This window comes from Amphiura filiformis, chromosome 16 (assembly GCF_039555335.1).
Source record: "Amphiura filiformis chromosome 16, Afil_fr2py, whole genome shotgun sequence".
NCBI lineage: Eukaryota > Metazoa > Echinodermata > Ophiuroidea > Amphilepidida > Amphiuridae > Amphiura > Amphiura filiformis.
The window spans coordinates 58,271,729-58,288,613 of record NC_092643.1 but is presented as its reverse complement, the minus strand read 5'-3'; the positions used below and the strand labels follow the sequence as shown (position 1 = coordinate 58,288,613).

The 16,885-nt window shown below is 39.7% G+C and overlaps 1 protein-coding gene across 1 annotated transcript; it reads right to left on the bottom strand.

The window, feature by feature from the left end:
- Positions 1-410: 410 nt before the first annotated feature.
- On the bottom strand, positions 411-6,085 carry LOC140172771 (uncharacterized). Its single transcript, XM_072195900.1, has 3 exons — positions 5,748-6,085; positions 989-3,236; positions 411-471 (listed from the first exon to the last, which is right to left on the bottom strand). The coding sequence occupies exons 2-3, from the start codon at positions 2,956-2,958 to the stop codon at positions 411-413; spliced, it is 2,031 nt and encodes a 676-aa protein (XP_072052001.1). The 5' UTR covers positions 2,959-3,236; positions 5,748-6,085.
- Between the last annotated feature and the right edge of the window lie 10,800 nt (positions 6,086-16,885).

Genomic DNA, 16,885 nt, shown 5'->3' with positions numbered 1-16,885 from the left:
CTTCAAATGGCTTTGTTATTTCAAAAGAATTAACAAAATCAGTGATAGACGAGGCTCGTTGCTGTTCAGATGGAAATATATGGGTCAAGGTCTTTGGATGACAGTGATTTAGAAGACCTAAAAGGCATTTTCATTAATTTCGTATTTCAAGCGTTAATTCCCGCTGTATATAGAACTACTTTACTTGTATTAAAGGTATATTAGTAAACAGTAATAAAATCTAAACCAAATTAGTTGTGTTATTTATTCTAAGGACGTACTTTAAACAAAACAGATGAAAGGTATATCTAAAAAGACCGAAATTAGAAGCTTTTAGCAAAGTCATGCCAGTATAGGGGCCCCGCCGTAGCGGGTGCCCCAAAAACTGTATGGGTAGGCCTACTTTTAATCAGTTGGGTGTACGTATTTCATCAAGCCAAATATGTCACTTCTATAATTTCTATGAGTGCAGCATAGCTCAGTTCCCGTAGCCTGAGTGCATACCATGAGAGTACCCACTGAGCTACAGTCAATCTTAAAATACTGTGGCGTAGTCTCAAAATTCAAAAAACCATACCAAATTATATATAATGTACAACAGACGAATACTGTGTATAAAATAACACCTCGGGTTGAGGCATTGCCCACACCGACCACTAAAAACATGATCATAAATATAGTGTTCCACCCAAACATGTAAGCACAGAATATTAGAACCAGTATAATCAGATACATAAAGCCATTAATGCCATTGGTATGCATATATGCACATAAGAGAAGGGGAACAAACAAAGGCAAATAAAATTCAACAGATTGAAACTCCCACAATGATAATGAGTACATAAGTAAAGCAAAGTAAAGTAAAGTAAAGAAAAAAAAGGCCAGGCTTAATATGAATCTGCCTACAGATTTGGTATTGATAAACATGATAAATCCAAACAACGAACCGCACAGCAAAATACAAGAGCCCAAATACTGTAGGCCTATACCAGCGGTGTACCACCAATACATGACAAGCTGCGAATTGCTACCGGCACCGATATCATGACTATTCCTACGGCCTGTGCCCGTGTATATATAGTTACAGCGATCTGACGTTATTCTTGAACTATTCCCAGCAGCATATTGTTCAGCTGAGTTTGTTCTGAACACATTTTGGTCTGGTCTTGGTCTATTTAATTCGTAGCGATGTCCAAAATCATCATCACAACATTCGTTGCTGAAGTCGTGTTCCTGAGGTGGGCATGTGCTCTGGGATTTGGTTGATAGCATGGCAGACTCTGCCACCCGCACTGTGGTCAAGATAATGGAATTTCGTAGAAGACCATGATCATCATATTGGTTCTCGTGACAGTTTGCACTTTGTGTTTCTGTTGATGGTTTTGACAAAGAATGCGGTGAACGCGTAATGTCCGTATTGCTGCCATTGTCCTGGATCTTCTGAAAGGTTACGCCCTGCGACTCTGATGATTTTGGCAGGGATTGCGTTGAGCAGGTAGCATCTGAATCGTTGCCGTGTTCCCGTGGTTCATATGCGCTCTTCGATTTGGCTGATGACATTGCAGACGCTGCCGCCACTGCAATTCCGGCGGCAAAGATGGAATTTCGTAGAAGATCATCATGAGCATCACAATGTTGGTTCTGGTGACAGTTTGCACTTTGTGTTTCTGTTGATGGTTTTGACAAAGAATGCGGTGAACGCGTAATGTCCGTATTGTTACCATTGTCCTGGATCTTCTGAAAGGTTACGCTCTGCGACTCTGAGGATTTTGGCAGGGATTGCGGTGAGCAGGTAGCATCTGAATCGTTGCCAGGTTCCTGTGGTTGGTATGTGCTCTGCGATTTGTCAGACCCTGCTGCCACTGCAATTCCGGTGGCCAATATAATGGGATTTCGTAGAGGATCACCATGATCATCATATTGGTTCTCGTGCCTGTTTGCACCTTGTGTTTCTGTTGATGGTCTTGACAAAGATTGCGGTGAATGCGTAATGTCCGTATTGTTACCATTATCCTGGATCTGCTGAAAGTTTGTGTTCTGCGACTCTTTCAACTTTGGCGGTGATTGCGGTCGGCAGGCAATATCTGAATCATGACCGTGTATCTGGTTCTTCTGAAAGGTTACGCTCTGGGACTCTGATTTTGGCAGGGATTGTGGTGAGCAGGTAATATCTGAATCGTTACCGTTTTTGGGGGTTTTCTGAGTGCTTGTTTTCTGCGATTCTGTCGAATTTTGTGATTTTGGCAGAGACGGAGGTGAAGATGTACTATCTGTATCAGTAACATAAGACTTGCTGGGTTCCGCTTCTGCTAACGCTAGATATCTTTCCGTCAGTAGCAAGTTCCTGAACAGCCTGAACACTTCAAACAACGCACATGCGTTTTGTCCTGCATGAACACTCTCGGGATCATTTATTACTACTTGGATGAAGTTGAGGCAAATGGGCTCATCATTTTGAACGAATTCTTCAAAACATTTCAGCATTTTCTTGAGCACTAGTCTTTTTGCTCCTCCTGATGATTCGATTTCTTCTTCATTGAAGCGGATTTGGGAAGACAGAGGTGGGAAGGATATTGACTGAAATTCCTGCTTTTCAGCAAAACGAAATGCTGTTAATATAGTTGACCGGAGCGTGCGAGGATTATCGTCCAACAGAAGATGCAGTATTCGCCGTGGATGGCGCAAATTTCCGGCTGTTGTCATCACAACACCTTTCTTAACATATCTCCCTCCTTGAGCTTTAGTATTCTGATACTCTGTCTCTATCCCAACTCCTGCCGCTTGAAGCACTCTCAAGGAATCTCCCTCTACCGTGTTATTGTCTTTGGATCTGTAGACAACTACCAATTGGGTGTCTTCAGTAGTAATATCGCCTTTGAGAATTTGTATATGTACATGTCTGCCTGTCTCCCCTATAGCCAGGTATACATCCGTACTTTTTGGTGTTGCAGAAGGTCGATCTGTTCCTCTCGCAGCCATTGTTGTTGTTCTTCTGGGATATTCCTACTTTCAAATAGGAGCACATCAAAAGAGTAGATTTATGTTCAACAGACACACTAGTTCACAACCACATTAAAACAGTCACTGGTAAGTTCACTCCATTGGCAAAAATCACTGGTTTGCACACAACACACAAATTAAAATTTAATACGAGGATCAGGTGTAATGGCAGCAGAGAGTTCAGTTACTACAGTCACTTCCAAGGGTCCCTTGGTGAGGTATAGATGATGTTCCACCGTACATGTACATGTGAGCATCTGAAATTAATCACACACAGATTGAAGATGAGTTAGGTTGTGTAGAGCAGATCTGACTTCTAGGATACAAGAGCAGGTTTAAGCGAAACAGGTTATACACAGCAGCAAACCACCAACATGACTCCGCAGTGGTATATTAATAATCATGGCAGTGCAGCAAAAGTTTGAGGAAAGGTTTTGGCATAGGCAGAGCACAAATTTAGGGGTATGTATGAGCAAAGCAATCATAGTTAATAAAACAAAACTGAATAAGCGTGCAGGCAGCAACAGTAAAAAAATATGCAATCAAAATAATATACGTAAACAGAAGACACTGTGATGCGGTAGTAAATACACAAAAACAGTGCAATTGCAGTGTTCATTCCAAAATAGTATCTCTTCCGCATAATAATACATACACACCATATGCACTTCATGCCTCATTAATGCTCCAGCGGATACATTCAGTTCAAGGAGCTTTGAGGCCGATAAGTACAAAATGATGATACATTTTATGTCATGTATGTCGTGCCGACATTCTTCAGGTAGTGCTGAAACATGGTATACAATGAAGAACATTGACTAAAAACACACATGGTTCGTTTAGTTCAGTTCAGTTCATATATTGGCTGGACTCCAAGGAGTATTAAAGCCAAGCTTACGCGGGGGTTATTGCTGCTTATTGGTATAGGTTACTGCTAGCTCTTCCTTGGAGATGGCAGTAAATGTGAGGAATGGCGCATGTTGATGGTTCAGCATGAGCATAGCGCCAGTATCCTCCGACTTCCAAGCATTCATGATTTCCCCTTCCAATACAGTACCCTTGGAAACCGCGATCATGCTCAGAGGAGGTTGTTCCATAGATCATCTTAGACTGGTCACGATGCTATGAAGTAAGCACGATCTTCAGGCTTCTGATTACATCATACCACAGATATTCCAATATCTGTGAACATACCTTGCAAGTTGGGTCTACAGCATTTTGGTTGAATTGAGCCAAGTTACCTTTTGCAGGGTATATGTGCCGGTATAACAGTTTGCCACGAATATTGGCTCTCCAGGCCAGCTTCACATTCCCTTGGGAAGACGGCCACACTGGATGGGGGTCACCAGGAGTCATTTTCACTGGGGGCAGTTACTTGAGCGAGATTTGTTTCCATTCCTGCATAGCTTATCTCCTTCCACTGGCTCTTCGATCGTAGGGGAGTTTAAGAAGTTGACCCAGGCCGGCTAGGCAGGTGATATAAGTCAAGTGACGCGGCAGCTGACATCTCACACACCCATGAGTTGGTTCTATGTTGTCTGGTGATAATAGCATGGGTGTATGATTAGTCTTATGCACTCTGGACCATAAAGGCAGGCACCCAAGCAGTACCCGGGCTCCTACGTTGGACGCCCTGTCTGGACGACCTTGCATATAGCATCTTGACGGCGTGGTGGTGGAATTTCTCAAGACAACTTGTGTGCTGCTTTGTCTTCAGCCAAAGTTCTGTTCCATAGGGCAATCTAAATTGCTGTCTAGATTGCTGACACTCAAAGAATACCTCGACTCTTTTAGTGATGATGTCTTCAAAGACTTTTCCCAAGGTAGATGTGATAGTGATACCTCTGTATTTACTGGGGTCATCTTTAGAGCCTTTCTTCTTCCAAATTGGCTTGATACATCCGGTGAGAAATGCACATGGGACATACTTCTGCTGGATATTGTTATTAAACAGTTTGGTAACATACGGAAGTACCGCGTTCTTCGCAAAGATCAGATGCTGACCTGAGATGTCTCCAGCGTCGGGTGCCGTCACCCTTCTCTAAAGCCGAGAGAGAGCAGTGTAAGTTTCTTCCACGGAGATGACGGTTGGGGTCCCATCCATATTGACTCGGGAGAATGTTGTAATATTGCCACATCCGCCTCGACTTTCTTTCGGTGCTCATCATCAAAAGCAGCAGTCATCATGTTCATCTGATATTGCTGTTGTGGCGTCATTTTCAATGTAGACCCGTACCCCTACATCACGCACGGGGGAGCTTGCATTCGCAACGCCAAACGCAAGTTTGCTGCACTTTTCATAGTATCCAATGATGGAGGTTCTCAGCCTCATAATATCCAGTGTTACATAATTTATTTTAATTACCGTTTGCTTACCATCATCTTTGGATTCGACTTGAAACGGTGCTATATACCACAAGCTTTAACTTCTTATCAAGGGCCTTTAATATCCGGGGCCTTATCTCTGTTAAGCTTGTACCCTTTGGTTTGAATACACGTAGCAGGTGTAAGCTTTGGATCTCATTATGTTTGAAGCTGATGCCTGCACCAAATCCATACTTACAGATGGGGTCCTCTTCCTTCGTGTTGGTAGTCAAGTAGCACGATTCAGTTTCAAATTGATCAAATATGGGTGCTTATCACACTCGTATGATAACATACACTTATAGATAGCGAACCGGCGCCGTATTTTCATGCCCCCCACCCCATTCCGAAGAAAATGAGAGCCCCTAAAATTAATCTGTGGATAGGTAGTATGGCCTACGTACCTTTCTTCTTCCAGATATCTTTTCATGTCACAGTGGGCTTCTGATTCCCTCCTCCAGAAAGCAAATGCCAACGGCCTCGACTAGTAGCACTTCCCTGCTCAAACTTATAGGTTATATTAATTAAGTCTTCTGAGGTACGCTAGCTACGTGTAATTCTGCAGCAACTCTTGCCATAATTTAATAGCTGTCTACTCGTGGGATTGCTGTGTAGATTTGCTGATGGGATCAGTTCACTTGGCATGTTCAATATAGAATCAGTAAATTGGTAATACTAATACTATCTCAATGGCATCGTAAACTGCGTATAGCTCATTTAGTGCAATGGAATCCGTATACAAGTTTTAGCTAAAGACAGCAATGTCATCACATAGTCAAATAGCATGACTTGCATGACTTGGGGAATCCCCAACAACGTGATGCATTATGGGTTTACCATCTCCAAATATGGGCATCTCATGACGTTGCCGAGCTATTAGGGAGTGTTCATAAATACTTGGGGGGGGGGGTGGAAAATATGGGGATCAAAACAATTTTGGGTCCTAAAAGGGGGATCAAAAAACAATTCAATCCTTAAGGGGGGGATTTACAATTTTTGCGGACTTTATAATTTGGGTGTAACACTATGACTCTAATGAGCAATGACGGTAATTTTAGCCAATGAGTTATATAGCCTAACATATATTTTTGGTTTCTTTTTAGTACATGAAGGGGGGTCAAAATATTTTAGACCATAAAAGGGGGGATCAAAAGTCCACCCTTTTTTAGGGGGATCAAAAATATTTTGATGTCCGAGGTTCCAACTTTTCCAACCCCCACCAAAGTATTTATGAACACTCCCTAAAAATGTAATCAAAACATTACGTCATTCTATGACGTCTGTTAGTGCCGTTTCCTCAAGTGTTTCATAATTATTGGATTGATTAGATTAATTGATATTTTTAGGACTCCGATGGCAGCGAGTCAGCCTTCCCACTGCAATTTGTGATGTACGCCCTCAGTGGTGGTGAGCATACATGTTTTGGAGTGACATGGAGTGATATTTTTGTGTGCAATGGGGTTGCGGATTCCCTCGGAAGCCTAAAGTTTTTTGTACATCATCATATCGTTAAATCAAGTTTAAAGTCGTCGTTTGAGTTACTTTTATATAAAGAAGCAAGAACATAGATCCAAGCTTCATCTGAGAGTGTGTATTGGTGTCTGTGGTGAGTGTATTACTCATAATTAAGGCTCAAATCAGGAAGGTAATTCATCGATATCAGTGACGAGTGGTGATCGTAACAAGCTTCGGTAGCCAGGAATTCGACAGCCATGGTATGGGACATCGTAGTTTTATCCCCAACAACGTCATTGGGATCAGGTGTAGCGTGGGTCATCACATTGGGGGGGCACCGACCATGAACAAGCCATTTTTGGCCATTTTCCTATTGGGATTTTCTAAATTTTGAGATCGATTGGGGGGGGGGGGCCTTCTCTTCTTAAAATTTGTGTTAGGTTTAGGAATGCTTAGCGCCCGAAAGCCACGAAGGTTATAATTATATCTCTCATTATTTCTCAGATTAAAACGAACACTTAGAAGTTAGATAGGGTGCCGTGTCGTTATTCATAATTTTGAACATTGTAACAACATCATGATAATCACACCTTTGCTTAATACAATCCCAACCTAGAACTGACAGTGCGTTTGAACTAGAATCAGACCATTTAGCTCCAGTGATAATTTTGGCAGCTCTGTTCTGGAGTTTTTGAACCATATCCATGTCATTAACATTACAAGTAGACCATATTACATCACAATAGTCTATGTGAGGTGCAATAACACTTTTAAAAATTAGAGACATTGTTTCTGATGGTAAAACATTTTTACATTTTCTAAGCATGTATAGACCTGAAAGAACTTTCTTCCTGATGTTGTTAACCTGATCATGCCAGGTCATACTATCATCTACAATTGACACCAAGATGTTTACAGTTGTGTACCTGACGAAGTTTAACACCATTTATGTTGACGTTGATGTCGTGGTCTTTGACTATAGCAAGACGTTGTCTTGACCACATTAACATGAATTCTGTTTTAGACACATTCAAACTTAGTTTATTACATGCAAGCCAATCACTGACATTTACCAAGTTAGCAATATCATCATATATATTCATATATATTCAAATAGTTTCACACCCACACACAATATTGTTGGTATATATTGTCATTTTGTTAGCAACTGGTTCCCATACTCAACACGATATGAATATGTCACAAATACTTTGAGATACAGATGCTTGAAAAAACTTTCCAAACTTTTGTTGAGGAGTTTATACTGGGATGTACTGGGATCCCATGGGATGTACCAAGATGTACTGGGATGTACTGGGATGTACTGGGATGTACCGAGATGTACTGGGATGTACGTACCGAGATGTACTGGGATGTACCGAGATGTACTGGGATGTACCGAGATGTACTGGGATGTACTGAGATGTACTGGGATGTACTGAGATGTACTGTACTGGGATGTACTGGGATGTACCGAGATGTACTGGGATGTACCGAGATGTACTGGGATGTACTGTGTACTGGGATGTACTGAGATGTACTGGGATGTACCGAGATGTACTGGGATGTACTGAGATGTACTGGGATGTACTGAGATGTACTTGGATGTTCCGAGATGTACTGGGATGTACCGAGATGTACTGGGATGTACCGGGATGTACTGAGATGTACCGGGATGTACTGGGTTGTACCGGAATGTACCGATATGTATTGGGATGTACCGGGATGTACTGAAATGTACTGGGATGTACCGAGATGTACTGGGATGTACCGAGATGTACTGATGTACTGGGATGTACTGAGATGTACTGGGATGTACCGACATGTACTGGGATGTATTGAGATGTACTTGGATGTAACGAGATGTACTGGGATGTACCGAGATGTACTGGGATGTACCGAGATATACTGGGATGTACCGAGATGTACTGGGATGTACCGAGATGTACTGGGATGTACCGAGATGTACCGAGATGTACTGGGATGTACCGACATGTACGGGGATGTATTGAGATGTACTGGGATGAACTGAGATGTACTGGGATGTACCGAGATGCACTGGGATGTACAGAGATGTATCGAGATGTACTGGGATGTACCGAGATGTACTGGGATGTACCAAGATGTACCGAGATGTACTGAAATGTACTGGGATGTACTGAGATGTACTGAGATGTACTGAGATGTACCGATGTGTACTGGGATGTAGCGAGATGTACTGGGATGTACCGAGATGTACCGAGATGTACTGGGATGTACTGAGATGTACTGGGATTACTGAGATGTACTGGGATGTACTGAGATGTACTGGGATGTACTGAGATATACTAGGATGTACCGAGATGTACTGGGATGTACCGAGATGTACTGAGATGTACCAAGATGTACTGGGATGTACCGACATGTACTGGGATGTATTGAGATGTACTGGGATGTACCGAGATGTACCGAGATGTACTGGGATGTACTGAGATGTACTAGGATGTACCGAGATGTACTGGGATGTACCAGGATGTACTGAGATGTACTGGGGTGTACTGAGATGTACTGGGATGTACCGAGATGTACTGGGGTGTACTGAGATGTACCGAGATGTACTGGGATGTACTGAGATGTACTAGAATGTACTGGGATGTACTGAGATGTACTGGAATGTACTGAGATGTACTGGGATGTACCGAGATGTACTGGGATGTACCGAGATGTACCGGGATGTACCGAGATGTACTGGGATTTACCGAGATGTACTGGGATGTACTGAGACGTACTGGGATGTACTGAGATGTACTGGGATGTAGTGGGATGTACCGAGATTTACTGGGATGTACTGAGATGTACTGGGATGTACTGATATGTACTGGGATGTACCGAGGTGTACTGGGATGTACCGAGATGTACTGGGATGTACCGAGACGTACTGGGATGTACCGAGACGTACTGGGATGTACTGTGATGTACCGAGATGTACTGGGATGTACTGAGATGTACTGGGATGTACTGATATGTACTGGGATGTACCGAGATGGTATTATAGTTTCAGTTGGGTAACCGATTATAAAGCGAACGCAAGGTAACAATACTATGTGGGCCTTTGTTCACGAAATGAGACAATAGTTTGCTTATTGTTAACCAGCATTCTTGAAAATGAACAACATAATGGTTGTTGACTTAACACGGTTTGGAAATAATTTCTTCATATTTTTTAGTGTTATCTGTCGTTTACATATCCTTCCTAAAATACAAAAGTGCGAATATTTCCACACACCTAAATTAGCTAATTTAGGACATGTTGCAAAAGTATATTTTCTAGAATTTCAGAGAATACTTTAAATATTGGCCGGTTATTTTTCACACAGTGACGTTAACTAGGCAATGTCCTATTACCTATAACATACACTAAAACACCAAAGTGCGAATATTTCCAAACACCGAAACTACAGGGTGTCCCAAAAAAAAAGAGGCCCCTCATTGCGCCCCTTTTCTCCTATTTCTTAAAAGTTGATCAAATATATTTTGGTATGTAAAAAAACATTGAGTCGTTAGCTTTAATAAACCAAAACAATTATATCAATCGGCTCACAACTTTTGAAGATATGCTCTTTTAAAGAAATGTACCCGTTTTTCACTCTGTCCACGGAGAAGGTTTCGCTTCTTCAAAGATTGAAAAGGAGTACACATACCATGCATGAATATCAAACATTCCTCAATGATAACTTTATAAAATAACTTTATTTAAGGAATGGGCTTTACCGGTGGGTTTATGGGCAATGGATTTTGTTGATAGTGTCATTAATTTGTGGGTAAAATGGATGCCGAATGGGATTTCTTTTGCTTTACTTGCAATTACTTATTTTTTCTTGGTTATTTCTACCTTTTTGTTTTATTTTGTTTCTTACTTTCTTACTTTGTTGTTTCTTGCTTGCTTTTTTTTTTTTTACAACATAAGTCATTTCTCTTTTTAGGATAAAAGGTAGCCCTAAAAGGCTGTTTGGTTTGTTTAGTTCTTCTGAAGTGAGTTTACTGTGCTGCTCTGCCCTCTACCTGGTTGCCTCCTTGGCGAATACAGGTTTCAGCCCTGGTCCTCATTGCATCAATTGCGTTGCGTACCATCTTTGTGCGCTGGATACTTGTGAATGCATTCAGTAATACGTTTGCGAATATCTTGGATTTTGCCACAAAGGAAAAAAATCAAGTGGTGTGAGGTCTGGTGATCGTACAGGCCACTCCACAGCATGAGCCATCCCAACCACTCTGTTTGCTATCCGTGGACAGAGTGAAAAACGGGTACTTTTATTCAAAAGGGCATATCTTCAAAAGTTGTGAGCCGATTGAAAAAATTGTTTTGGCTTATTAAAGCTAACGATTTCTTTACATACCAAAATATATTTAATCAACTTTTCAGAAATATGAGAAAAAGAGGGCGCAATGAGGGGCCTCTTTTATTTTTGGGACACCCTGTAGCTAAAAATTTAGGACATGTTACAAAACAATATTTTCTATAATTTCAGAGAATACTTTAAATATTGGCCGGTTATTTTTCACACAGTGACGTTAACTAGGCAATATCCTATACTTCTAACATACACTATTTGTAGAGGTCACGCGTCAATGGTGAGAGCACTGTGTATTGTGTATAGGAAAACGGACAGTAACTGCAGTGTGGGTTGTACCGAGATGTACTGGGATGTACCGATATGTATTGGGATGTACCGAGATGTACTGGGATGTACCGAGATGTACCGGGATGTACCGAGATGTACCGGGATGTACAACTGGAATTTCGACCTGGGTAGTACCGCCCACACTTACGGGCGCACACCACCAAATTACTTTAAAGCGATGTAACGTGGATGTATTACAGGATAATTTCTATATTTTATTTAGTGTATATTTATTTCATATTTATATGTTTTTATTTTACCAGTTGAGACATGTTATCACTATAATTGATTAATGATTTTGTATTTTGATAGTTGCAGTAGTTTGATCGAAGATGTTGGGGACGTGACCCAATTAAAAGGGCATTTTTTGTGATCCACAGCATCATCCCCCACTTTTCTCAAAAAAAGTTGAGATTTTTTATACCAGTGGAAACCTCAGGCTAAATGCTTATGTACAACAAATTTCTTGCACATTAATTCATTTAGCAAAAATATCGTGAAATTTGAAAACGGTTCTGGTACACCAGAACGAAATTCTATGGAGCAGTGAAATACACATAATCATGCATAACTCGCAAACGCAAATCAACTGAAAGTTTGGGAATAAGCTTTTTTCGTGGATATCTACTGAAAAATGTCATAAAAAGAGTATGCTATCACGAAATACTCTTTTAAGCAATTATACCAATGTCATTATACAATGGCTATATTGCTCCCCTACCCTCCGTTGGGGGCGCTCTCACTTCCGTGTCCAGTTTAACCCTTATACTACTGCATGCAGTACAGATAGCTCATTATAAGATCATAGCAGATCCGCATACGAACGTTGCTACTGAAGATTGCTCACATCAGAGCCGTCTGATATTGTTGTATGCGCCTCCACTATATATGTGACTAGTCAACTTTGTTTTAAAAAAATGAATGATGGCGCTCTGATTTGTGGGCGAAAGGGACCAGGCGGCGAATGACGTGATCGAGCCGGCAACTTGTGAAACCGCCCGGCCGTAGGCCTATGGCATTTTCCATATACTCGGTTAGTTTTGTGGGGTTCATTATCGAACCCCAACGGTTTTAGCATGTATTTATATTATTTATTAACATAAGCCTATTTGTTTGTGATATTTCAAGCGTTTTAAAATTTCAAAATAATCCCATTCAATTACACGGTTGATGATGAAAATTTACTGAATTTAGAGAATGCACGGCGACCACCACCTGACATTTTTCAATCAACAATCATCACTGACGCCGCGCTGAGTGTCAACGTTTTGAGTTAGGCCTATATCAATGAAATGATAAGGTCCTAATGGCGATTTCTTAACGTGGTACTACACCCCCTGATAAATTTTGCGACTAATTTTGCACTTTTCTCACAAAATAAATACACACTGGTAACAAAAGTTATGTATATTATAGGGGCAAGGAATCCGCTTACGTCACTGAAATTTCAGTGATTCAAGACAAGTGGTTCATTGTATAATTTTTATGTTAATAAATGAGGTACATTCTAGCGGTAGGCATACACTTTTTTTTTTTATTATCATAAACAACGTAGGCCTACCGCTTGTTTAGAGTCACTGAAATTCCGGTGTATAACTGGATTCCTTGCCCCTTTAATATACATAACTTTTGTTACCAGTGTGATTATTTTTTTTTTTTTGCAAAAATAGTCACAAATTTATCAAGGGGTATTTAAGGTGGAAAATTCAATATCAAAATCTTGAAATCTCAAATGTTTTGTTTGTATGAAACTACGATTTATGGCAAGATGACACGACAAATGACAAGAATCTTTGTACGAGTTATATGTTTCACAATTTATTTACTGGTCAAGTATCCATGGCCATTCGATCTGTACAAAATATAATTCCATCTATTGTCTACATCATAACAATACTGGCGTGAAGCAGCAGTCACGTACATGTTTAACCTGTCTACGTATTGCGCAAAGAAATTAGACCAAAAGAGTACTGACTCCGCCATGCATATTTGCTTGTCACATCACGACATGCACGAGGGCAAGATAGTGTTTCTCCCCCGGTAGGTCTTTGATATACCTACAATCAACGAAATTAATTGTTGGCACACCTTGACAATATGTTGCAACTCTTCATTGCCGCTCTGATAATTCAGTGAAATTAGTATAACTATGTTTGCTGAGAAGTATAACCTTCTCCTTTCTCCTTCCCTCCCCCATTCCCCCTCAATCAATGTTGGCGAGACTGGAGAGCCGAATGGAAAAAGTGTTTTCATCAACATTGAACTGGGGGAGAGGGGTGGCGATTTACATTTAGTATGCCAGAGTGTGCCAACATTAATTTCGTTGATTGTAGTTCCAAGTATGCTAATGAGGCTATTGCTATTTATTGCGTGATTGATTGGTGTGTGTGATACACAGTGCAGCATATTATTCTGTTCAATAACCTCATTTTAATACTTGGGACTTTTCAGACCATAAACTTATCGTTTCTCCGGATTAAACTTCGATTTCAAAATACGTTGTGCCGATTTAAGTGCTACGCCCGCAAACTTAGTAACTAAATAGCGGATAAAGGGCCTATACACTATTTCGGTCTCATACATGAGAAACCAATATGGCGGAGGTATACACTATTTAGGTACCCATGCATGAGAAACAAATTATGGCGATGGCGGAGGTATACACTATTTTGTTCTCTCATCATTATTAAACCAATATTATGGTGGTTTCATACTGCAGTTACTGTCCGTTTTCCTATACACAATACACAGTGCTCTTTCCCATTGACGCGTGACCTCTACAAATAGCCTACGTTAAAAGTATGGGGATATGCCTAGTTAACGTCGCTGTGTGAAAAATAACCGGCCAATATTAAAAGTACTCTTCTAAAGTTCTAGAAAATATAGTTTTGTAACATGTCCTAAATTTTTAGCTAATTTAGATGTTTGGAAATATGCGTACTTTGGTGTTTTAGTTAATGTTATAGGTAATAGTACATTGCCTAGTTAACGTCGCTGTGTGAAAAATAACCGGCCAATATTAAAAGTACTCTTCTATAATTCTAGACAATATAGTTTTGTAACATGTCCTAAATTTTTAGCTAATTTAGATGTTTGGAAATATGCGTACTTTGGTGTTTTAGGAAGGATATGTAAACGACAGATAACACCAAAAATATGAAGAAATTATTTCCAAACCGTGTTAAGTCTGCAAACCACCATGTTTCTCATTTTCAAGAACGCTGGTTAACAATAAGCACGTATTGTCTCATTTCGTAAACAAAGACCACACACAATTGTTCTCTAGCGCTCGCTTTATAATCGTTCACCCAACTGAAAGTATAATCCCAGCTCATTGCTCCATTGTACGTGTAAAGCAGACACATATGTTGTGTGTATTTAACCAGAGAAGATATGATTTAATCAGTTGAGCTGTTTTCAATGAGTGTTATCTTGGTTTAATAGCTTTTAATGGGGTTTAAGTCCTGCAAAGGTCGAATTGAATTCTACTGTAGACATGACTGCATCATGTTACCATGGCATTACGCACGGTGCAATTCCTTGGTACTGTTTTGGGTCTAATATCTTCGATTTTGCGCAAGCTTTTAAGCTTTAAGAATCATGCACGTTCTCCCAATGCCTGCCTCAACAAAATCATTATTATTATCAGCTTTCTATATACAAAATATACATACATGTACGTCTTGATATCAAAATAAATCGTCACATACTGCAGTTACTGTCCGTTTTCCTATACACAATACACAGTGCTCTTTCCCATTGACGCGTGACCTCTACAAATAGCCCTACGTTAAAAGTATGGGGATATGACTAGTTAACGTCGCTGTGTGAAAAATAACCGGCCAATATTAAAAGTTCTAGAAAATATAGTTTTTTAACATGTCCTAAATTTTTAGCTAATTTAGATGTTTGGAAATATTCGTACTTTGATGTTTTAGTTTATGTTATAGGTAATAGTACATTGCCTAGTTAAGGGATCTAAAATGAGCGTTTATTGCGTTTCGACAGTATTTTTTGTGGGACATAAGAGTACCTCAGACCTATCGAATTGCATTCTGAATACGAAGCATGTCATTCTGATATCAAATAATTTTCATTTTTTGAAAATTACAATATAATACAAATTTTATGACAAATTATAAAAATTTGATATTTTTCAAATTTTTGATATATAACAGTCCTCGAAGTAAATTATATAAATCTAATGACATATTCTTAAAGTGTATGAAGCAGGGAGGAAAAGCCGACGGTCAATTGAAAATTTTGACCTTTCATATTGAAGATATGGATTTTTTCCCAAAAAGACCTAATTTTTTTGGTGTTTTGGGAAAAAAAATCCATATCTTCAATACGAAAGGTCAAAATTTTTTGATCGTCGGCTTTTCATCCCACCTACATACACTTTAAGTATAAATCATCAGATTTATAAAGTTTACTTCAAGTACTGTTAAATATCAAAAATATCAATTTTAATGATTTGCCATAAAATGTGTATTAAATTGCGAATTTCAAAAATCAAAATTATTTGATATCAGAATACACTCTTAGAAAAAGAGGTTCCATTTAGAACCATAAAAGGTGCTAAAGCTTGTCCCGTGGGGAGCACCATGTAAGGTTCTACTTAAGAACCCTTTTGTGGAGGTTCTATAAAGAACCATGAAACAGGGTTCTATCTAGAACCCATTCAGGTTCTATTAAGCACCTTAATAGTTCTTTCAAGAACCATTAATGGTTCTTGCAGTTTGTCCCACTGGGAGCACCCTACAGGTTCTTGATGGAACCTTTTTTAATGGGTTCTAGAAAGAACCTTCTTTGGAGGGCAACAAAGAACCACTAACCGCAAAATATGTATACATCCAAGAAGCTTACGATAAATTAGCCCCCAATAAAGGCATGGCTTGAAGAATGGGGAAAATTATGGGGTAAAAGTTTAAAAAGCAGAATATATATTCTATGGTGTCAACATGTGAACTCGCTAGATGGCCGCTTTACTGCACACTACATATCGTTACGCAGCAGGAATAATTAATTGAAATTCTCACCAGTGTATCATTGAAATAGGTATATCAAATAAATTAAGGAAAAGAAAATAACTAGTAAGCTCACTTTTTATAGACAGTATTGTTCAAAAGGATAAAGTACAAAAACATCTAATTTAAAACTCATTTATCATGTGTAGGTATATTATTGCAACATAGGCCTAGGTGTGTCTTGACAGTCTGGAACCCGTTGTCCTTAAAATTATGGTTCTTGGAAGAACCCTATAGCCATATAGAACCCACATTTTGCTATTTAGAACCCTTTTCAAGAACATAAAGAACCTTAAAAGGTTCTTTGGAGATGTGATGTTCCAACAAGAACCATTTGTCATTTCAAGAACCCCCTCTGGAACCTTTTTTTCTAAGAATGTAACATTCTTCGTATTC

Bases quoted from the DNA above. Each gene is read 5' to 3' on its own strand.
- LOC140172771 (XM_072195900.1), bottom strand. From the start codon at position 2,958: ATGGCTGCGAGAGGAACAGATCGACCTTCTGCAACACCAAAAAGTACG. The intron at 472-988 runs GTATTGGTGGTA...GTATGCACTCAG, and splicing joins AGCAATTCGCAGCTTGTCAT to GCTACGGGAACTGAGCTATG.